At 42.0% G+C, this 25,194-nt stretch overlaps 1 protein-coding gene across 2 annotated transcripts in view; it reads right to left on the bottom strand.

Annotated features, from left to right (window-relative positions):
* EPB41L4A (erythrocyte membrane protein band 4.1 like 4A) overlaps positions 1 to 25,194 on the bottom strand; it is a 210,253-nt gene that overhangs the window by 42,926 nt on the left and 142,133 nt on the right. For both annotated transcript variants that reach the window (XM_006755289.2, XM_006755290.2), the window contains exons 11-13: positions 22,910 to 23,001; positions 21,236 to 21,313; positions 14,811 to 14,932 (exon numbers count right to left, since the gene is read on the bottom strand). In XM_006755289.2, the coding sequence (XP_006755352.1) occupies positions 14,811 to 14,932; positions 21,236 to 21,313; positions 22,910 to 23,001 (292 nt within the window). The remainder of the gene's footprint in view (positions 1 to 14,810; positions 14,933 to 21,235; positions 21,314 to 22,909; positions 23,002 to 25,194) is intronic.

Here is a 25,194-nt window from a genome sequence, read left to right as displayed (position 1 = left end):
AATCTAGCTCATGAACTGTGATCATTTTTGTCTCTGGACTGTTATCACCATAGCTTCACAGGGGCCCACACAATTCCCTGCAGTTGTGAAGACACTGCAATGCCAATGTCCCATGGTCTCTTGTTTGTTCATTTTTTTACATCCTAAATGCAAATGCTTCCAGCCTGCGTGCATGGGACCGCTGCCAGGCTTTTGTGGGGTTTGGCCCTGCTCACATTTGACCCTGGCCTTCGGGTCAGGAAGAGGAGCTGACAGAAACAGATCAACTCTCCCAGGGTCTATTAGCTGCTTGATCTGGGGGCAGTTCTCAAAAGTCATCTCTGTGATGTCAAGATCTGGTGATGAATATACATGGATTCTCAATTATAAAACCACTTTGCATTTATATAGTTTTAAGTCTCACAATGTATAACCCAATTTGACACCTGTCAACCTAAATTAAATCTTTGATGTTATCTAAATGCTGCCACTGATTTTAATTTACAGAGTGGACATGGAGGATAAATATGTGACATTTAAATGAAATAAATTTATATTTGCAAGTAAGAATGCCTTATTTTGTTATATGGGGAAAAGGACAAGTAGCCAATAAGGAAAGCAAGATTATAAATAATTTCATTTTAAGAATTCTATAATATGATACATTTGTAAATTTTAGCTAAAATTTTATCTTAGTTAATCACATATTTTCTCTTCCTTAAACTTAAGAAGAAAAGAACATGCAAACAAACAAAAAAACCAAACCCTCTATATCTGATGCTTGAAACAAATAACAAACAGCCAGGACAATTACATCGATTCCCGAAACAACAGATGGTTATGTTTCAGTTAAGCCAATCTGATTTAATGTTATCTAACCCAGTACAACTTCTCAGAAGAAATCTGATATTCATGAATTAAGAATGAGCTAATAAATGGAAATATATTTTAGTTCTATTTCTCACACTGACAGTACATAAGTCACTCTGCCTTGGTTTCAACTGACTTTAGACTGAATATTATAGAAAAAAATGGCATATGGTATAGCAAATTAGCAAATTTAAACAAATATTTTTCTAACACCACAAATTATGATCAAAAGTAAAATGAGCAAGAAAATCTTACATATATATATTTTTTCCTATCATCATGAAAGGGTTTATACTTGGCAGAACACTTATTAATTTAGGTAAACCAAACTGAATTTCCAAACACACAATTTGAAAAATAGAGGTGTTTCTGAATCCAACATCTTTCTTTAAAGTTCAAATGCCTGACATCAGCCCACTCGTCTGAGAGAGAGCCAGGCCCCCTGCCTCGCTTTAGAGTTTCTGCCTTCTAAATCTCCAGGGTGGTATTTAAGCACGGTTACCTCTTTAGCACAAACATACAGACCTTTAAGACACTGATTTTGCTACATGTCAAGTACAAGATCAAACAAGGCATTCTGCTAAAAAGCTGGAGGGTAGATTATAAAGCATGGGTGTGGATGAGAAAGATGCTGGGAAAATCTGTCTATGCATGAACAACCCTTCCCTGGTTGGTCTGCTTCCAGTTTCTTCTTCCCTGACCCAGCACTCCCCTGGATCCCTCTGCTTTCCTCATGCCCAAAATGACCAACCTGGGAGTGTGAGTCAGGTGAAAATAAAGGCTGTTCGTCCTCTGCCCCTCCACCTGCGCTGCAGAGGCACACACTGAGGGACAGGCGGTCACAGACAGCCTTCCCTGTGGGTCAGAATGCCAGGTCCAAAAACAGGAAAGGCACTTCTGCGCCTGGGAAGGCATCTGCTCACTCCCTTAAGACCTTCAGAGTAGAATGAAAGGGTTCTGCTATCTGAAGAACTTGTAGCCTGTCTACACCTGTGTATGCTGGAGGGGATGCCAGATGTGATAACAGCAGAGGAACACGCATCTTTCCTTCCAGCCCTCTTAGGCCCAATGACAACGCCCCTTTGTGGATGGTTGGCTGGGATCAGGAGGTGTGGCAAATCACCTGGACACCAAGTTTTTTCTTCCTGTGATATGAGGACTCAGTGTGAAGGAAGAGAGTTGAGTAGATGCTCACACCCTATCCTGGTAGTACTCTTGCACTCCCCCAAATCCTCCACAAGATTGTCCCCACTTCAGACACCAATGGAAAGTCCAGGGCGTTATCTATGCTTCTGGCCAATTGGCTGTAAGTCAGAGGCTCCCCTGTTCCCCTCCCCAAGTTCGATTAATTTGCTAGAGCAGCTCAGAGAACTCAGGAAGACAGTTTACTTGCTGGATTGCTGGTTTATTACAGGATGTCACTGAGGAACAGTCGGATGAAAGAGATGCACAGGGCCAGGTCCACAGGAGGGCACCACTCTTCCTGCATCGCCACGTGTTCACCACCCCCCAGAGCCCTGTCCTTTCGGGTTTTATGGAGGCTTCAGTACAGAGACATGGTTGGTTAACTCCTCAGCCATTGGTACTTGATTCAGCCTCCTGCCTCTCCCCACTTCCTGGAAATCATGGGTGGCACTGAAAGTTCCCCCTCCCTGATCACAGAGTTGATTCCCTGGCAGACACCCCCATCCTTCAGGCTTTCCAAAAGTCACCTATCAACATAAACTCCTTTGTGGTTAACAGGAATTTGTCTTGAGTAACAAAAGTCACTCCTTTCACCTTCACAGTTCTTATCAAGGAAATTCTAAGAGGTTTAGTAGCTTTGTGTCAGGTACAGGGATTAAGACCAAACACAGATTTCTTATAAATCACAATGCCACAGGTCTTAAGCAAAAGAGGAGTTCAATAAATTTTTGTTGAATGAGAAGGGGGAGAAAAAGTGACACTCCTGGCAACTCACTAAAACGATGATAGTTAACTCAGATATACAATAGGCCTTTAGCCTCCTTGCTTTTCTAATTTTGGTAGCTATGCATGGAATGCTACACACTCCTAGGAAGAGTGGAAACATTAACTTTTTAGAGGAAAATCTAACCAGGGTTGCCACAATTAATAAGTCTTTTACAGGATGAAAATAAACATCATCTATAAGGCCGAAGAGAAGAGTGTTGACAAAGGAAAACATCCTTGAACAAACATACACCCGCTGTGCTGCACCTAAGGCTCCTTGCAATTAACACTGTTGGTCTTCTGTAAATGAGCAGAATGAACTGTCTGCTTAAGCATCCCTGCAGAAACAAGCAGATCTAGCAGAGTAAACACATCTCATAATAATGAGAAAAGCAGAGGACGGGTATTTTCAAATAATTCTAGGCCTTTCACCTTTTAAAAATATATATATTTTTTATTGATTTCAGAGAGGAAGGGAGGAGAGAGAGATAGAAACATCAATGATGAGAGAGAATCACTGATCCGCTGCCTCCTGCACGCTCCCCTACTGGGGATCAAGCCCACAACTCAAGCATGTGCCCTTGACTGGAATCGAACCTGGGACCCTTCAGTCCACAGGCTGACGCTCTATAGTGAGAACTAGGGCATCCAAACGGGCTAGGGCAGGCAGCCTTTCACCTTTTTTATCTTCCATTTGCTTTCCAAACATGTTTCTTCTAAAGACCTGGGTTTGAATCCTGACGCTGTTCTTACTAGCTGTGTAACCTTGAATAAGTATTTAATGTTTCTGAGCTTCAGTTTCTTTAGGAGTGAAATGAGAATACCATCCACCTTCCTCAGGGGCTTCCCAAAAGGATTCACTGTTTAGTTGCAAGGAAAGCAGCTTAACTTAGGGATTCATCTTAAAGACACAGTAGGATCTCAGACTAGAAGTCATGGCTACCTGGGTCTTCTCCCCCATCCTCCTCTCAGTGCTGCATGGTCCTTTAGTGTTTGTCACAGTGAGTCTATTCTTTGCAAACCAGCTTTTTATAATAGCAGAAGTATTCTTGCAATAGCATCCCTATAAGGCACACCTCTCCCCAGATGAGGGGCTCATCCTCTGGGTTCCAATTCCAGCTTCTGTGGGTGTTTTCCTCATTTGGTCTAAACTCTCATGCCAGGAGAGAAGGGAGGAGGCAAGGCCACCATTACAGAGGGCTGTCCTGTCACCTCTATAGGACTCTTGGTCCCAAGATCAGCATAGTGCATAGTTCAAAGTGCCAACCCAGGGTACCTACTCCACAATGAAAGTAATTCCCTCCTCTCTTCCTTGTTTCACCTCCTCTCCCTACACCTACCAGAATAACCTTGAACCCCAGGAACTCCAGTTTTCACACTGATACCAATAAGTAAAGAAGGCAGAACCACAGAAATTAATCCCACGTTTCTCAACATCTGAAGGAAATGCTGGCAGAGGAATCACCCCCATGAATCCCGAATCTGACAGTAAAACAAAGGTGTGGAATCCTCCGATGCCATCTGCCTCAGAGATCTACCTCAAAAGAGAAACTGCAATAGGTCATGGGCAAACTCTCGAACCCCTGTCTATAAAGAAGAAAGTGGGGTGAGGAGGCAGGGAAATTGCCTAAATGGTTAGTAAAATCAAGGCAGAACCTTTATTTTATGGCAGAACCATGAAATGACACCACAAAGGAAGGGTGGAGCCAATCAGGTTCTACAGTTACTGTGGCACAGAAGTCAAAGGCAAAGACATAGACACACAAAACCAACCTGAAAGGCCCCTTTTTATCCATTCCCAGCAGGACAGCACTAATGACTAACAATGAATTTAACCAACAAGGAAAAAACCCAGATGCATCTGGTTAATTTGGACTAAAAGAACAATTTGAAAAGCTGTATTGATGCAAAGGTTGTCGCAGTTAATTTCATTCAATGTACCAATAAGAGTGTCACTTGAACTGGAGTTTTAAAGAACCTGCTTTACTTTTGTATGGAAAATATTGTATATTTCCGATGACAAAAATGCATTTTATAATCTGGGAAGATATTTTTTGTAAGTCGATAAGACTTCTGAAGTGATGATTTTTTTTAAAAAAAAAGCAAAATAATAAAAGGTTTCCAGCTTCTACTCAAATCAGGTACAACTATTGTTTTCCTCGCACTATGCCATGTGCAAAGGCTTATATAATCCGCCCAGAGGCAATTTAAGACTCCTCAGCTGGAATTGTACAGTAAGGGTGAAGAGACAGTAGAATCACAGATTTGCACCATATCTCAGTAGATTATATATGTATGCATATCCTCCCATTTCAAACTTTTGTCTTCTTATATAACGGGAGTGTATTACATGCTGCAACACTTTTTTTTTTTGCCTTGCTTATACTCTATACTGAAAATCATTCCATATCACACATACAAATTTATCACAGTTGTTTTTTTTTTTCTTGTTGACATTGTACACTCTAATTGATCTGAGTTAAAATTCCAGCTCTGGGGCCCTGGACAAGTGCCAGCCTCTGTCTTTTCACCTGTACATTGAGAGGCATGGCATCTTCTAAAGAAATGAGTGAGATAACTATCTGTGGGGTGCCCAGCACAGTGCCAGGCACACCGTGATGCTCAGTAACTGTTAGTTATCAACATTCTTCCACCTGTGGAGCTTCTCCGGGGACCTGGCCTTTTAGGGCAGACATTGTGGGACCGTAGAATCAGACTGACACAAATTCAAATGTTTGGGTAGTTTGCCATCTCTGTGGTGACAAACACAGCAACAGGTCTGCTCATGCTGGAGAAGTGAGGTTAGGATTTCACTTGTGAAATCCCTGACCCGAGCCCTGGCTTCTGCTTACTCCTCCATTCAACAACTCTGCTTCCCCTCTCCAAGCCCTTTCAGCTCTGCCCTGCCTTTGTCTTCTGTTTCCATTGTCTGCTTCACACAAAAAATGCAGACACAGCAGCTAATTACTTCGGATAGTGCAAACCACCTTACCTGGAAGAAGGAATGATGAACTCTGTGAGCTTTAAACTCTCACGCAATCGCATCATTATTATGAACGCACTGTGAGGAGTTCATTGTTTCCCATTCACAGCCACAGACTATCCCCACGGGACTAAACAGAGTGAGCATCAGCATGGCGGAGTGAGGGAGTGGGTGTTTGTGAAAATCAGAGAAAACGGTGAACTAAAGCCTGCCCTGAGAAGTAGTCACATTCTGGGCTGCTAAAATCACCTGCCAGCAGCTGTCTTGGGGTGGGGGGTGGCTCAGAGATCTGCCAGCAGAGCTTAGATATAGAGGGTGCTCTGACTTGCTCACTTCCCTCATATCTTGCTTATACTGAATCTTCTAAAATGAAGCAGGGGTACTCATTTTCCTTGTTATGCCCCCATTCCCTGTACTTGAATAACTCTCTCCACCCATAGCTCTCTAAGGCCATATTGCCTCCATATATTATAGTATCCTTTGTATGTGAGGTTGATACTCTATGGTAAATTTAATTCCGAGACTGACAGGTGGACTCAGAGACTGGCCCACACTGTGTAAAAGAAGGCTGGCTTCCTCTTAGTTGAGGAGAAGGAAACTAAAGTGTCCCAAGCATCTGCATGTGGTTAGCACCATACTCTGCCCATTTCAGACACTATTCTCATGACATCTCCCGTGAGCGGGGATCATACCCTCATTTGACAGATGTAAACATGGAGGCTGAGGCTGGTTAAGTGACTTCATAATCCACAGTTAGGACACGTACTCCAGGCTGAACCTGGATTTATCACGTGTAGCTCACCAGAGCACACTGTATTGATCTGACATGCCAGTCTCTACCCACGTAGCCTGCCTTTTGTCTGCCTAAGAAACATGTTTAAAAATATATTTCTAATTGCCACAAGCCAAGGTGAGCTTCTGCTGACATCCCACATACCACAAGGTACCAGTCAGAAGTGGTACTCAGTATGATTATTACTAATACTCTCTTGACATTATGATTTCTCAGCAGCCCAGAGCTGACACTACATCAAGTAAAACTTCACTACATCAGAGCATTTCTGTCTCTCCTGCTTTTGGCTGCACCCACCCCAGGTCACCCAGAGGGTCAGCTACCCACATGTGCATCATTGCCTACAGGGTCCAGAGCTGTGTGGCACCGTCATCCCCTGGAGCTGGGCAACTGACCTACTAACCACAAAGAGCTCGTGCTGGGGAGTCATGCAGTGTTGAATCCTACTTAGAAATGCTCGCAGAACATGTGGGAGAACCCCAAGGTGACCCCAAGGCACGTGGAACAGCGATCACACTGCAGAGGCAGTCCTCAAGCCATATCTGGCCCTCGGGAATGTTCAGTTTAGCATACAGAGACTTTCTTTAAAAGGAAATTAACTGCCCATACTTAAAATTCTGGTCAATTTACACCAATACCCAAATCCTTGCTTCCCTTAAAACGCTGGGAGATCTGAGGACACCAGGTCCACGCACCTGCACAGAAACAGTGGGCTTGGCCTGAGCAGAGCTGTCTGCTCGCAGACCCGCACCAACCATCCTCATCGGAGTCATTCTCATGACCCCTGAGGCACTGTGTTCCAGCACCTTCCACATATTCCAAGTGGGAATGCCAAAATGTCTCCCGACTTTGCTTTTCAGTTGTCCGAAGACAGCTATTCACCAGTGTGATATTTTAAGAACTTCAAATGCTGCATCACATAAGCATAGCACTGCTTATCCATGGCAAATAGCTTTACCCATTACTTTTCTTACACCTAACTATGAACGATAGCCAAATATCACATCCTTACTGCTTACTTATAGCAGAGACTCCCCTCTGACAAGAACCCACATGAGTTGCCCAGACCTTGTCAGAGAAAGGGCTGTACAAATATGCACTTTCTTTCCTGCCATCTCATCTCACCTCGGGCTTTCCCCCCAAGCTCCTAAGGAGCCATTCAGAGACGGAGAAGTCTCTTTGCTGAGGAGTCTCTGAGTTGTGAGCGCCTTCAGGGGCATCTTTAGGAATCAGCAACATGCAGAAGACATCAAGATCAAAATCAAGAACCACCGGACTGTTCCTTTTGACAGCTGCTTCCCCAACCAGAACACGACCAGGAACTGCTGGCAGAACTACCTGGACCTCCACCCCTGTGAGAAGGCAATGACTGCTAAAGGGGGTGATGTCTCTCTCCGTGTGTGAATGGTACCAGCGTGTGTACAAGTGCCTGTGCTCTATATCCTGAGCAGGGGAGAGAAAGAAACATGGATTGGCTGCCTCCTGCATGCCCCCTACTAGGGATTTAGCCTGAAAACCAGGCATGTGCCCCGACCGGAATGGAACTGGTGAATTTTGGTGCATGAGACTATGCTCAACCAACTGAGCCACACTGGCCAGGGTTAATTTTATTGATTGCTTTGAGGGTGGGGGTGAGGGTTGGGATTCAGATTTGCAAGAATTCTCTGGCCGCCTGCCCTGGTACTGAACTCCTCGGCTGGGTGCAGGGCTCTGGGTTCTGGAATGTACTTCCTCATAGTGTTGCCAAGGTTGGAGATTGAACTCACAACCTTGGCGTATAGGGACAATGCTCCAACCAACTGAGCTACCAGGCCAGGGCTACCATCTCCTCTTTTTAAATAAAGAATTTATGTTTAGATTGAGAGGTGAAACAAAGGGTTTTTTTAATTTGCAGAGAACTGAGTAGCAGCTTAAGGGGAGCAGTCATCAAGTCTGACTGAGTTTCTTTAACTTCAGAAGAAATAAAAGAATGTCCTCTAGAGTTACAAGTCATGCACTAGAAATTAATGATATAAACTAACAAAATGCAAAAGTCTCCTTTCTAGCACAACTGGCTTTTTATTATACATAAATGTTAAATGAGAGGTGAGAATGTATGCCAATAACTCCTGAAAGTGTAGTTCAAAAAATTTTATTTTAGAGAGAATAACAGCAGAATGCCATCTATGCAAATTAAAAGCTAGACTTATTACAGTCAAAAGAAATCTATCTTCTATTTAAACCATAACTCCATGTTCACCAAGTACAGTACAATCTAATAAAGAAACTTTTTCTAAGTCTTGAAATCTGCTTTCTACTTTTTTAATTGTTACAATTAAAAAAAGAAAGCTATTGTTTCTTTCCTGCTCAGCTACCCATGAATGAGTCCCAGGAACAGGGGGCTGCTCTAAAGCTTACACAGTGTGAAAGGATGAACGGACAGGGAAGGAGGGGCTGTCTAGAGGGTGGGGAAGGGGGCAGAGGCCTTAGGGCTACAGGGACCTAATGACCCGCAGATCAATCCCTCACAGCATTTCATCCCCTCACCTTCCTTCCACAGGAAAGTCTTACAAGGGGACTGGGAGTATGGTCTCTCTAGGCAGGCTTAATCCTAAACATCATTCATTGGCTTTAGATAATATTCCAATATAGATAGCTAATGATTGATTTACTAGACCTACAACTGTATAGGTTCTTCTGTTTTGTATTATTTTGTCTTAAGTCAAATTCCCTTTCCAATTTCACCTTCACTGAGACAATTACTTGCTCTGCTACAACTGGTCTTTGGTCACACAACAGCTATTTCTGGTTAATAGGTGTGGACCCTGAGAAAGAAGATTCCTACTAAGAAGGGCTTTTGGTGGTTAACTGGGCTCAAATTTTAAAAACAGAGCCCAGCAGCCTTTTCTACACAGGGGTCTCTCACGCAAACCGCCCTTCAGGGAGAAGCCTGCGCTGAACTGCCTGCCTGTACTGTGTTCCTGCCATCTGAGTCAGCCTTTGTAAAGGAGTTCCTGGAATTGTATTTCAACCATTAGGACTGAGGCTCCCCACACTACCTACCCCTGCCCCATCCAATTAGAGCCACACAGCTCGGTCCCTATCAGTACCATCACCGATCAATCAGAGCAGCTCCATTCTGACCAATCAGGACATTTTATGAGGATTTGGAGTCCTCATTTGCATGACTACAAACCAATCAGGGACCAGAGATCTCTCTATATAAGTCAATTTCCCTCTAGCTTGGAAAAGGCACTTTCCCTTTTCACTGAAGACTAGAGACTGCATTTCCTAGGCTGGAGCTGAAACACTGAAGGTATCTTACTGGACCCAGGCAGAGCAGAGTGAGGGCAGAGCAGAGTGAGGGCCACCTCGGAGATGTGCTGTTTCACAGCCAAGCTGTTTCATAATTGAGCTATAACACTATTGAGCTATTCCACAGCCGTGCTGTATCATAATTGAGCTATTTGCAGTTTCCTTCTTCACCGCACCCCAAATTGGGGATTCCTGTCAACACTGAGTTGGCACCAACAACCAATGGTTGACAAGCCTAAGCTGAGAGGCTCACCAAAGGACCCTTTTCTCCCCCCACCCCCCAGGGTCCCAGCTTCACATAGAACTGCCCACCCTCATGGGGCCTGGTGGGCTGGGACAAGGAGCACAGTAGTGACTGACATAGTTGAAGACAAGAGGGCCCCCTTCAAATATTCTGCTCCAAGTTAGAACCCAACCATGACCTGAGGAGTAGGAGATGGCTGAGGTTGGGTCTCTGCCAGCTGGATTCAAATGAGGCTCACAGCAGAATACATGTGAATTAGAGGAAAGAGAAAATGTGACATTTAAAGGAACAGAATAACATTTGTCCATCCTTCACAACATCCTCCATATATACGTGACAGCAACCATAACACTGCATCATTAATATCTGCTAAATGATCCATCCCCACCCAATCACGCACTGTCAAGGGGAGGTTCTCTCTGGGTCCCCAAAACACATCACAGTTTGAATTACTTCCAGGCCTAAAAAGTTAGGCTGGAAGTAATTCAATTCAAAGTGAAATATACGCACAGAAAATCTTAGTTGTTAAACACAGTATTATTTAATCCTCTTTTAAAGATGAAAATACACCATTGTTTAAGACAGCAGTCACCAACTGATGGCCCACGGACCACTGGTGGTCCATGAGGTCTGAAAGGTTGGCGACTGCTGGTTTAAGATATCTATACATATAAAAGCCTAAGTGACCATTAAGACTAGAACGACTGGAATGACCAGTCGCTATGATGTGCACTGACCACCAGGAGGCAGATGCTCAATGTAGGAGCTGCCCCTGGCCCGCAGGCCCCAATCACTGGATTGGGCCTGCTGGCCAACCTCCCAGTCCCTCTTGCCAGCCAGCAGGCCCCATCACCTGATCGGGGCCGGGCCTCTGGCTGGGATGGGGAAGCAGGGGTGGGTGGCGGCACACATGGCCCCTTTCCCAGGGGGGCCGAATGCCAGCTTCCTCCTCAGGGGTTGATGGCCAACCTCCTGGGTCCCTCCCCCCCGTTGGCAGGCCCTGGGATTGGAAGCTAGAGGTGGGTGGCGACAGACAACCTCCCAAGGTGCCCAGGCTGGGGGCTACGACCTCTTACCAGCTACCTGGGGGTGAGGGTGACGGGGACAGAGGTGCGGTGAGAATGCGGGGTATCCACTGAGGTTGCTCTCACTCCCCTTGCTATCCTCCCCTGGGACACCAGAGCTCATGCGCCAGGGAAGCCTTCACACTCAGGTGCCAGGCACCTGCAAGGAGCCCGTCCTGCACCTGCAAGGCCTTTTCCAAGTGAGCCGGGCCACAGATACTGGGACCGCAGGGGCCGGTCAGGCTCCCCGTGGGTTTGTGCAGGAGCCAGTCTGTGAGGTTGTACAGAAGAGAGTACACTGCCCACTCGGCTTCCGTGTGGCACCGCTGGGTGGCCCAGAGGCCCATGCTGTGCCCCGGGCTGCGGCATCTGGCCCCGTTCACCGCATCTTTGCGTGGGGACTTGGGCACCATTACTCAGGCTGAGGGGGGCGCACGGGGGCCCGGCAGCCCAGGTGCTGCCCAGGGCCCAGAGGCCAGCTGGGACCTGCCCTCCCACGCCAGATGCTCGTGCTTCAATTGCCAGCCAGGCTTAGGGACTGCACCCATGCATGAATTTCGTGCACCGGGCCTCTAGTATATAATAAATTAGCATGAATGCTTAAAGATATTACTACAAGAAAATTTACTTTAGTTATATTTATAGTTTCCTAAATTTGAAATAGCCTCAATATCCAAGAACTAAAGATTGGCTGAATAAATTATGTCAAGTCCATTATACATCTATGCAGGAGAAAATATACAGCTCTTAAAATGGGGCTGTGTAACAACATTAAAAAACTTATTAGAACATATCCATAATATATTAGATAAGAAAAGTAAGTTGTAAAATATTACTATATAACTTTTACAGAAAAGATATACAAATGACTAGAGGCTATATAATATAGTGTTTGTACTAGGAGAATGGAATTGAATATAACATTTTTAAACTTTATAGATAGGAAGGTTCCAAGTTTCCCAAATTTTCCAAAGCAAGAATGTATTTTTATAATAATCAAAGCATAACATGTGCTCCAGTTTTAAAAGAGCCAACTGATGCTGAGAGGCTGTCCTAGAAGACCTGGGCCATGCGTTAGCCACATTCTTATTCCCTACCAAAGAGGGAGTATGGTTAATAGGATACATGGCGGTGGGACTTGAGGTGGAAGGTAGATGTGAGGGCTCAATACAGTCCCAGGTGGCTCTGTGAAAACTGCATTTCACTGGATCTGCATAAGCCATGAGAAAACCCAAACCCCTTGTCCCTAAATTAATCAGCTTCTAGAATTTGGGCTTCCGAAGGGAGGGAGAGAGGGAGAGAGAGAGAGAGAGAGATAGAGAGAGAGAGAGAGATACAATGGCCGATATTTCTATAAGAACATACGAGAAGAAAAGAAGCAACCTGCACAGGTTTATAAAAAAGCATGTGTGATGCTTCCTGCATCTCAAGAGGAATGAAATGTTGATTTAAAGCAGGGAATGTTTTTATATTCTCAGTGGGTCTTGGAATAATTTCATGAGGCATGGCGTTTCAGAAATAGCACAAGATTTGAAAGTTTGCTTACTGATTATACCACACTGAACTTGATCTAAATGGGATTTAAGGCTTCTCGTATACAAAAATAAATACAAAAGATGAAGATAAAGACATTAAATATTAAGACTATAATTTTTGTCCTAAGCTACGTACTTATTAAGTAATCTTGGCCAAATTACCTTTTTAAATTGCAGTTTGCTCATCACCCATATGGGGATAATGATAATACTTATGTGGCAAGGTAATCTGTTGCAAAATTAAATCATGTCTAATTTTTGCCACTAAGGACCCATCAGAAAGAATTTCATTTCCTCCCAGCCTAGTGTGAGGAAGGAACCTACAATCAGATTTAATTTGGCTTTAGAAACAGTAAGTCACATGACATTCTCACAACCAACAGCAGTGGAGAAAACTCAAACACTTTCTTTATATCCCTGGCATGAGAGTTAAATGAAACAATAGATGTCATGTGCTATGTAAATTGCCATTCAATGTTTGGAGGTTAACTTCCTCAGGAGTTGAGCGTCAACCTATCAACCAGGAGGTCACGGTTCAATTCCCAGGCAGGGCACATGCCCGGGTTCTGGGTTTCGAGCTCGATGCCCAGTGGGGGATGTACAGGAGGTGGCTAATCAATGTTTCTCTCTTATCATTGATGTTTCTATCTCTCTCTCCCTTCCTCTCTCTCTGAAATCAATAAAAACATTTAAAAAGATGCCATTCACTTCACACAGTGCTACACAGCAAAATGATCCAGGAGACCTGGGTTTTCATCCCAGCCCCACCCCTACCTAGCGGCTGAGCCATCTCTCCCTGCTCTGCAAAATGGGCACATACTTTGGGTCTTGCCCTGCCTCACAGGGTTATTGTGAGGCACAAGTGAGATAATATATGTGAAAAGTCTGTGGAGAGTGTCAGACAAGGGTGATCTATAAACAAGCCACAACCAAGTCAGTAAAATTCTATGAGCTCTGAACACCAAACAGGGACTAAAACTGATTGATTAAGTGGTTTCATTAAGTAGTCTACATTAAAAACAAATAATATTAGTAATCCAAATGTCCATCAATAGAATGGATAAACAAAATTGTGATAAATAGAATACTCACAGCATGAAAAATGAATACATTTAGTATATACTACACATAACATTTATGGAAAGAAGACAATGATTCATTCATCTAATGTTAAAAATAGACAAAATAAGTTAGTTTGCTCAGAGAAACCTACATAAGCAGTAAAATTCTAACAAAAAGTAAGGAAATAATTATCACAAAGTCAGATGGTGTCTTTTTTCTGGTTGGGAAAGAAGGGGATGGTAAAGATGTGAACAGATAAATAAAAGGAACTTCTTGGCTTGAAGGCTATGTTAAATTTTTTGTGTGTATGTGCATATATATGTATATTTTATACATTTTCTATATGTATATTATTTTTCACAATAAAAACCAACAATAACAAAAAACCTACTGAATTCTGTATAAATTGCGTGTGTGTATATAAATACTTTTCTAAAAGTTTGCTTCAATTCCAAACTCAGACACACCCAACCAGGAAATTACTCGGTTGAGACTTTAATCTCTTCAAAAAGCAAGTATAGTCATTAGGCAGGGTATGGTGACTTAAGTTAACTACTTGTCTACTTATTAATAATTTCTGACTGCTTAGATATTTTCAGGGTCAAATTAAAAATTCCAGTATCTGCACTAATAAAAGAGAAAGATGCAAATTGACCATACCTTCGTGATGCTCACCAGCCAATCAGGAGTATGCAAATTAACCCAACAAAGATGGCGGGTTAATATGCATACATAGGTGCTGAACGGCTGGGGGGCAGGGTGGGACAGTTGTGTCGTTGCCATGGTGACGATGCAGGCATTCCGCACCGCCCCAGCTGCTCCGGGCCTCTGGGCAGCATGGGAAGGCGGAAAGGTGGCTCCGGGCTGGAGGGAAGGCAGTGCCAGCAGCCAGGGGAAGGAAGGCCTATTCTTGCACGAATCTTCGTGCATTGGGCCTCTAGTTAACAATAAAAGAACTATTGGGTTATAGTCACCACCTAAGTATATCTTACACCACCAGCCTAGAAGGAAATGCATGTTTACATCCATGACTTACCAGCTGGCTGTGTCTGTGCTATTCTCTTAGGGTAAGTCTTGCTTCGGCTTCTTGCCACATTCTGATCTGGCCGGGGAAGTTGAATAGAAAGATCTCGACTCATTTGCAATGCTGTCCTGCCACTTGAAAATGCAACATTTTGATTAATACAAGTAAAACCACACAGCACAAAAGTAAACAACAGCTCATTCAGAATATCTGCAAAGTATCGAAAGAAGAAAAAACACACACTCACAGGAGCTGTAAGCATACATAGGTTCCCAACTGATTCACATTGCAATATTAACCAAGGAAGTAGTATTAAATTCTAATAGGAAACATTTAGGTTAGATAGAAGGAATGTGTTTTAGGAGAAGAAACAGGAAATGGGGGTTTATTAAAGGAGGACTAAGGTTTAGATTTAACAGAATGATGGGCTAGCAATAGAGAATTCTGATTGCCTTCCGACTCTACAACAAAATGATGAAGAAATTACGTTGGGCTGAATTGCATAAGGGCAATGACTCTACGTGAATCGGCATCACCCCATGGCAAGTTGTACAGCATCCCCTCAGGACCACTGTGTAGTCTACTCTCCACCCTGCTATGGCACAATCAACCTTTTATTATGCTCGCCCCACCTGCACTAGATCAGGTGCCCAGAAAGATTTAAAACAGGCCTGAAACCCCACGCACATTGCTGCTTCCCTGAAGTGCTGTGAGGATTCAGGAGGCTAAGCTTTCTCTGGGGATGGAATAATCTCTGAGAAATGTGTAATTTCATTTGCTGGGTTTCAGTGAACATTCATCCTACTGAAAATTCATCCCACAGCTGCTGAATTTGAGGCAATAAATGACCCCAGCTTTCACCTAAATATTTTAGGTGAAAATTTCATTTAGGTAAATATCATTAGGGACAAGGAAAAATGCATTTCTTTTTATCTAGTTTGATTCACCTCAAGAAGAGCCAGAAAGCCTTTTAATGGCCCCAAATCCTACTCATCCTACATTTACAGAACAAATATCAGTGAATCTCTCCCAAATGAGACTTATAGAGCAAAATTTACCTCCTACAGGCTTCTGTGAGAGTTTCCCCTCCTCACTACTCCATCCACCTTTATTAGATTTTTTTTTAATGCTTGAAACAACCATAAAAAGAGGCTTATCATCAGGATAATTGGGGACACAACTTGATATGAGCTACCATGAATGAAGATGCCGGGGTCCACCTATGAGTGTACTAGTGTTCAATACTTCATGAGAACTGGGGTGAGAGAGGGGAGCAAACTGTGACAGACTGGGTTTTTTCCACTTGAAATTTAACTATTTTATTTTTAAAGGTAGTCAATAAGGTCACGAACACAAACAGCAATATCTCTCTCCTGGAAAGTTAAAAACAAAAATCCCTATAGAGAGCAAAATTCCATTATTACAAGTAGTATGGAGTGTGAAGATAAGACCTACTTCCAACAGACTTTCCTTGCTATAAGACTTGGGTACTGTGTACTTTATTGCATAGAAGAAAAAATATTTGCCCTAAAAATATAACCTATCATGTGGACCCCTGAGACATTTTATAATGAGATTTTACTTATTCAATTTTTCCACACGCATTTTCTCTAGGAATAACGGAGACATGACAAAATCATATCACAAGATTAATTAAACTATGGTCCAGACCCATACTCTGATCTGCCACCAGCTGTACAGGACCTAAGACTAGAACAAGTTTCCCGACCTCCAGCTGGTCAGCATGGCACAGCCGGGCAGTGGGAGGAGGAAGAGAACACTAAGCCATTGGTCTGCAGTTGCAAGTATAGCTCTGTCTCAACTGTATGATCTTCAACAGGTTATTTTTCAAATCTCCTAGAGCCTTATTTTCAACATTGATAATATATGTCTACTTATTCTTACTATTTCCGAGTGGAAATATTATTGTGCAGCATTCTTACTATTTCCTTGTAGCAGACAGTATTTGATAAATGGTGGCTCTTTGTAGAGACAGTGCAGAGATTTATTCCCATGATCACCCACTCCTTTCCTCCTCACACTCTGGCATACACACTCCCATTCTATGCTGAGTGGCCCTGCAGCCCCAAAGTGAGGGGTAGAGGAAAGAGAACAAGAACAGAGACACCCGGGTTCAAATCCCAGCTATCCCACTTACTGATAAAGGCCTTTAGTTCAGTTAGTTTACTCTGGGGCTTGGGGCTCAAATTTCTCATCTGTATAAATGAAGAGAAACCTCCTTTGGCAAGTCACTAAGCCTATTCCATATTTACTTTATGTGATTAAATAAAGTGACACCTGTGCAAGCACCTGACACAAAGGATGCTCTCATGAGAATTTGTTCTCTTTCAGGTTTTAAGAAATGTGGAGCCCTGGCCAGTGTGGCTCAGTTGGTTGAGCATCATCCCATGCACCAAAAGGTCACCAGTGAGAGTCCCAGTCAGGGCACATGCCCAGGTTGTGAGTTCGATCCCAGGTCAGGGAGTGTGCTGGAGGCAACCAATTGATGTATCTCTTCTCCTTTCTTCCCCTCTTCTTCTCTCTTCCTCTTTCTTTAAAATCAATAAATACATTTTTTTTTAAAAAAAGAAATGTGCAAAGTTCATGAGATTTAAGTCCTACAAGAAGGTCATCTGGGTTCCCAGGGGGTGTTTCTCAGGCCCAATTCTCATTCCTGGAATATAAATTCTACTCAACTTATTCATCAAAACAAGGAGTCCCCTACTAACTTAACAACAGGTAAATGCAAAGTTAATTTCTAAGGGGTCCAGGGAAAGAAATATCAGTGTATAACGAAATATTTTAATCAAAGATTTGATCAAGTTCTATTTCAGATTATTGGTCTCTGATAATAAAACAAAGGAATTAGATTGTTGGATTTCAGCTCAGATATCCCTCACAAAATCTGGAATTTTGATTGACTGTCACACATCACTACAAATGTGTAATATTTCTCCCTTCTTAAGTAATGACTAATTTTTCTAAAAAATATTGAAATCTCATTGATATTCAGCATGCCAAAAGATGCACGAAAGGGATCAAGACTAGAACTCTGTCTTCCTACATCACATACACCTACAGACGCACCACTGTAAATGTCTACACATAATTATACACACAGATGCAGGCACACCTGCATTCGCACCCTGCAGCATGTATGCTGCTCTTTACCCCTCATGCGCTAAAAGCCTGCCGGTAAAGGAAGGAGCTGTGTTTCCAGAGCACTGCCTTCGTTCCATGAGGTCTACAGAACATCTCAAGAGTGAAGCAGGCATATGATGTTTGTTAAAGGCTGGGTATTTTTCCTCTTTTGACAATTAACAGTCCAGGTGCTGGCGACCACCCAGGAGTCCGAGACCCATCCCTGCCCATGACCAGCTCTGGGCAGTGGAATGAAACACACTTCTTCCAGGGAGGGAGTAACATTATGCTTCCTACAGACAGAGACGGAGATTTGGGTTTCATTAAAACTGACTAGGCAGTTAAGACCAGCCACCAAATTAGAACAGATTTAGCAGAGCTTCCAGTTCTGCAAAGGTTACCTTTAATTACTTTCTTGGAAGAAATGATATTTAATATGCAAAATCCAATAATAATAATTCCCAGTAGCCACAACATTTGCATTTCAATAAATTTGAGAAATCAGGTATTAGTTAATTTGTGGAAACTAACTACAGCATATGTTAAGCAGCATAATTGCAATTTTAATAATAGGAACACAGAGAAAGAGTTACACATTTTCTCTGTGCTTTATGCTCTAAATGGAAGAACAGCCCAAATGGTGACGATTAGCTGTTCACCTCAACATAAAGTAGGTACTCTTCCCTTAAGTTCCTGATAATTATATCACTGTCTGAGAAAGAACCTTGATAAGCAAAAGGTTAAATTTTTAGTTATCAGTGAACACCAAGTAGCGAGAACATTTATAATTACTTAGGTTTTATATGTCATCAAATGAGCAAATATGCAAATGAATAATGTGTAACAATGAATGCAGTGAACATTTACTATTAATCACTCTGTTATTGATTATCTCTGGTTTCAACTTCAAGGCCAAACATGTGGGTTATAAAAGAGGAATTAGCCCTGGCTGGTGTGTTCAGTGGTTAGAGCACCAGCCCACACACCACAGGGTCTCATGTTCAATTCCCGGTCAAGGAATATTAAGAAGACTGTGACGATTAAAAGAAATAATAAATGGAAAACATTTAGCACAATACATGGCACTTAATACTGCTCAATAAATTTTAGACATAATTGCTAGCCTCACTACATGTAGGCTTTATGCTGCAGAAAATATGATTTGATCCACAATATAAAGTATACATTGTATTACAACAGGGGATCAACTGAATGTCCTAAGAACACCAATCAGCTACTATTCAAAATATCTATTATCTCATAATCACAACATAATTACGAGTAAATGATATGTCCATCAAAATACATTTCAGAAGATAAACTCATTGAACCAGGGTTGTGGGTTCAATCCCTATCCCCGATTGGGGCAAGTGTGGGAGGCAACCAATTGATGTACCCCTTCACATCTATGTTCCTCTCCCTCTCTCTTTTCTCTCCCCCTCCCTTCCACTCTCTCTGAAAAGCAATAGAAAAAATATCCTCAGGTGAGGATTAACAAAACAAAACAAAACAAAAAAAGAAAGAGAGGAATTAAAATCTGGCATACCATTGTCCTACAAACACTTGACTTGGCTTTATTTATTTATTTATTTATTTATTTTTAATCCTCACCGGAGGATATACTTTTATTGATTTTTTAGAGAAAGAGAAAAGGAGACAGAGGGAGAGAGAAACATCAACCAGTTACCTTTCATATGCATCCCAACTAGGGATAGAACCTGCAATGTAGGTATGTGCCTTGACCAGGAATCGAACCTGCAACCTGTCGGCGCACAGGACAATGCTCCAGCCAACTTAGCCACCTGGCCAGAGCTTGGCTCTATTTTTAAGTCTCCTAGGTAAGCATTTCATTCAGTGATGTCTCCAGTGGGGCTGACAGAACAGTGTCACACCTCCTGAGCTGCATGTCTGCACTGTGCTTGGGTTTTACAGGGCCTCAGACCAGCCTCACTGCCAGAATGATGTAGCTCTCTGAAGGCAGAGGTGAAGCTTTGCATCTCTAAGGCACCCAATACCATGTCTTGCACTTCACACACTCTCTATTAACAGAAGGAGTTGAAACAAAACAAATTATTTTTCAAAACACAGAAAGCAGGGACCTCAGGGGTACTGTGTTGAGTGAAATAAGTCAGACAGAGAAAGATAAATACCATATAATTTCAATTATACGTGGAATCTAAAAAAACAAATGAACAGAAAGACTCATAGATACAGAGAACATACTGGTGGTTGCCAGAGGAGAGCGGTTGGGGGATGGGTGAAGAAGGTGAAGGGATTGAGAAGCACAGATTGGCCTTGACTGGTGTTACTCAGTGGATAGAGCATTGGCCTGTGGACTGAAGAGTCCCGGGTTCGATTCCGGTCAAGGGCACATGCCCGGGTTGCGGGCTTGATCCCTAGTGGCTGCAGGAGGCAGCCAATCAATGATTCTCTCTCATCATTGATGTTTCTATCTCTCTCTCCCTCTCCCTTCCTCCCTAAAATCAATAATAAAAATAAAAATATATTTTAAAAAAACATAGAAAGCTCCCACTTTTGATACTGGCACTTGAAAAAGACACAAGCACCTTCCTGGCTGCAGGACAATCACAACCAGGCTTTTCCTGCAACTTGCTAACACTTTGCCTAATGGACAGAAGCACAGGCCCTGGAGTTAGAAGGCCAGGGTGTGAACCCCACTTTACTGCTTCTAGCTGGGTTACCTGGAGAAGTGACTTGGCCTTGCTGAGCCTTAGTTTCCTCACATATTAATGAGAATAATATTAAGAAGACTGTGATGATTAAATGAAATAATAAATGGAAAATATTTAGCACAATACATGGCACTTAATACTGCTCAATAAATTTTAGACATAATTGCTAGCCTCACTACATGTAGGCTTTATGCTGCAGAAAATATGATTTGATCCACAATATAAAGTATACATTGTATTACAACAGGGGATCAACTGAATGTCCTAAGAACACCAATCAGCTACTATTCAAAATATCTATTATCTCATAATCACAACATAATTACAAGTAAGTGATATGTCCATCAAAATACATTTCAGAAGACAAACTCTAGTACATTCTAAAAGTTCCAAACTTAACAGAGCTAATATAGACATTAAATATAATTAAGCTAGGAAAATCATTTTTGTCAAAAAAGTTTTAATAAACTATTATGCTAATAAAATTCACTGGTACTGTACAAAAATAAGAAAAAAAAACTTTAATGTGCTTGTATATGAACAGCTGAATTAAATATTTATGTATTTACATATACACACCCCAAGGAAAAAAATGATATTTACCTATACCGGTGCTTATAACTCATGGATCCAAACTTGCTGAGTTTTCTTGACAGTGAATTTGATTCGTTTTCTGGCATTCTAATGAATTTTTAAAATAAAATTAAATTAAGACTCAGAAATACAGATACTTTTGCAACATTTGAGCAAAAGCTACGTAGAAAATATAATCATACAACACATTAACAGAGAGTCAACATATCTTATTTGTCCTACACATTGGCAGAAAATAATAATGTTATTATAAGCTAACTGTTGAAACACGAACACACTCTAGGAATTTATATATTTCTATAATGTTGAAATACTCATACTTTCTGAAGACATCATTGCCCTTAAAAGCTTTAGTTGTAAATCATATTACTTTCTCTGCTTAAATAATCTTGAGAACTTTGTCACTAGGTTGATTTACTCAAGCCAAGGCCTTCACAGCAGTTAATCGTCTCTGAGGAGTGGTTCAGTCTCCTTTGTACTATAGTCCAGCACTTCCCACTCCAGGGTACCTTCAACAGACACTTCCATGGGGAGCTGTTCCACCCAGGCCCCTGACCGAGAGGTAATGTCTCAGGCTTTCTGGGAAACATCCCTGCCCTAATACAAGCTAAATAAAGGACACTGGTCATTTGATTAGAATACGTCTCCAATATCATGCTATTTGGGGAAACTGCTCCATGCAAACCAAATAGGAGTAAGGGGAAGAATGAATCTAGTTTTAAATTTAAAAACACAAATACAGCTGAATGTATTACTTGACAAAATTTAGTGTTATCTTTATACCATAAAGATGTGAAATAAACAAAAAGTATCCCCACAATACAACGGTCAATTCTCCACCCCCACTTGACCTTCCAGGAGCACAGCATGCAACAGAGAAAATTCAACAGAGAAGAGGACATTTTCCTCCTTCATCTTCCATTTCCTTACACACTTTCCAGGTTACTCCTTCTCATAATCCATGGCTGGCTCTTCCAGTCCTCTAAATCAGGGGTCCTCAAACTACGGCCCGCGGGCCACATGTGGCCCGCTGAAAATATTTATCCGGCCCTCCGGGTGTTTTTGCCGCCGCTGCCTGTCCTGCTTAGCAGCCGACTCGTCCCAGGCCCGCAGTGCGCATGTGTGGAATGTCTGAGGGTCAGTGAACTGGCCCCCTGTTTAAAAAGTTTGAGGACCTCTGCTCTAAATGCTGGCAGGGTCCCACAGCCCAGTCCTTGGCTTCCTGCTTCTCTCTTTTCACTTTTCTCAAAGGTGACCTCATCCAGTCAACTTTGCTTAAATACTAACTAAATTTACATGGCCAACCTTGGTCTTTCCAGTAAGCCTTATACATCCAACGTCTCCATTCAGATGACTAAAAGGCATTTCAAATTTAGTATGTCCACGGCAGAATACTTACTTTCCACGAATACCAAAGCTGTACTTTTTACATAAACAAATAAAAATTGTCCTTGGCCTTTCTTATAATGTGAGCAAAGAAGATATCTGTGTGTGCATGTATGTGTGTATGCATGTCTGTGCATATATATCTATTTCTATTAATGTGATCAAGAGAATTAGGTGACTGAAAAAAAAGAGAAAAACTTCTAAATTTCTAATGTAGATAGAAGAGAATTCTTGTTATAAAAACAAATGCAATTTTCACTTATTAGAACAATCAACAAAACTTTCACATTAACATACCTAAAAAATGTATGATGTTCTACACTACACTTCCAAAGATGCTTGCAAGCAGTTTTACTCCGAGCTTCAAAAAAGAATGAAGTTTCATTGCACTGAGAGAGAAAAAAAGGGAGAAAACGTCAATCACTGACCACACATTCTTCAGGTGATAGCCACAGGTAACAAAAATTCAAGTAAACAGTCAAATTATTGTTAACACATAAAACAAAGAATATCCCTTTGTAACTATTTTTGGAGGGTTGCTTTAAATCTCAATTAATTAAAACTACAAAATATAAGTCCATAGAAATCTTAGTGCCATCACCTACTTCTACTAGTATATCACCCATGACCATGGATAACCAGGGTGATGGCACTGAAGTACTACAAACTTGTCGGCCCCAAATGGACACCAAAAACAGGAAAAATACTGACCGTGGGCAAATCAACTCCCAATAAAAAAGAGACGCTCACAAATCCAGTTCTTAACTGTATGTATTTTTTTTCATGACTGAATAGGAAATCAAGCAAAATACAACAACATAGGTAGCAATAAATAAATAAACCATAAACTCTGTGAAGTTATATAATTGCCAACTTAGTTTTAAATAAAAACTAAGCTCATGTCTCAAATGCAGAAATGCCCCTGGAATGAGGTTCTGTGGATTCATAAACAAAATCCTCAATCCTCAAAGTGGAGGAATAATTAAAATGGTCCCCACTACTTTTAATAAGGACAGAACATTCATATGCATAACATTTCTCCCAAGTCCATCTGGAATGAGGCCCAATTTAGAGTTTATTTGAAAAAACGAAAGGGTGTGATAAAAACAGAGCCAATATTTGCATGTTACAGCAAGGCAACCTGGAACCCTTGCGAGGTGGAGGGGAAATTTAGGATAATTCCCAGGTTTCTGGCTTGGGTGCTCCAAGTAATAAAATACAGCAAGTGGGAAAAATGGGAATTTGGATGGTGACAGAATGGACAATAAGTTCAGGCTATTTTGATTTTGAGGTGCCCACGGAATTGAGAACTAAACATGCCTAGTGGGCCAGTAAACATACAGGCGTAGAGCTGAGGAGTGAGGTCGCATCTGCTGACATAGATGATTTCACCAAAGAGTTTTAAAAAAACTTGCTCAGAACAACGGTACAGAGTGAAAAAGGTGGAGTCACGGCAGAGATGAGAGGTCAACATGGATCAGGAGGCAATGGTCAGGGAGGCTGGGAGGAGAGAGCAAGTCCCTGACCCAGAAAGGTCAAACAGGGTTTCAGAGGAAGTTATTGCATTTCACGGTAAGAAATCTTCGGTGACATTCGTGAAAGGGGTAGGGAGTACAAAATTAGAGACGAGGCAAAAAAGTCAATGAATTCAGAAAGTGTTTTTCTCAAAAGTAAAAGAAACTGGGGGGAGGGATGGGAAAGGGTTTGCAGATGGGGTGCAGGGTGGGAAGCCAAGCATCCTGTCAGGAGATGGGATGCTTAGAGGGACTTTTTTCCTTTTCTTTTTTAGAATATAGAACATAAATATTCATGGTACAAATGCCCAAAGTTCCCAAAGTGGATACACAATGATAACAAAATCTCCCTCCTACCACTGGCCCCAATTCCCCTCCCAAGAGGCAACGACTATTAAAGAGTTTCTTATATAACAGGTGGGTGTTTTTAAGCTTACTGGATTATCCAAAAATATAACGTACAGGTCATGTATTTTAAAAAATAATTCTGCTTGTGATTGCACTGTTATCTGGATAAATGATTCAGATAAAGCCAGTACAGGACAAGCTGCCTCCCCTCCCCCGCTACCACCTCCTCAGTATCTGCACCCCTTGTCCCTGTGCCTTTCAATAAGTGGCAGGACTGACTGCGCATCACCAGTGACAAGAAGTGGTGGCTGTGATGGCTGCTGTGTGGCAGAGGCACTCTCGCATGTTAGCAAGAGCACCCACAAATGAGGAGGCACTTACATACCTATATCACGTTTTCAAACAGTTACTTAATTACATCTAATCCAGATTTCCAAAAGTGAAGGAGAAACCAAAGAACATGCAGTCTTAAAAACAAAGCAAACCTCCTCAAATTTTTCGTGGACTGATTCTCACTTCATCCTTCACATAAGCATTTGTATTCCTTTGCTTTTCAAAAAGACACCTGGTCCTAGGACAGCTAATTTTTAATATATTTTTAAAACTACCATTACTTCATGAAAGGATAAAAGGTATTTAAGATCCAGCCAGAATTGGATTTTCTCAAGTTTTCTTCGCTGCAAATGTGAAAGGAGAACAAAAGAACCTCCCAAAGGCCTC

The sequence above is a fragment of the Myotis davidii genome, unplaced genomic scaffold (assembly GCF_000327345.1).
Source record: "Myotis davidii unplaced genomic scaffold, ASM32734v1 scaffold130, whole genome shotgun sequence".
Lineage (NCBI taxonomy): Eukaryota > Metazoa > Chordata > Mammalia > Chiroptera > Vespertilionidae > Myotis > Myotis davidii.
This window is presented reverse-complemented; position numbering and strand designations above follow the sequence as displayed.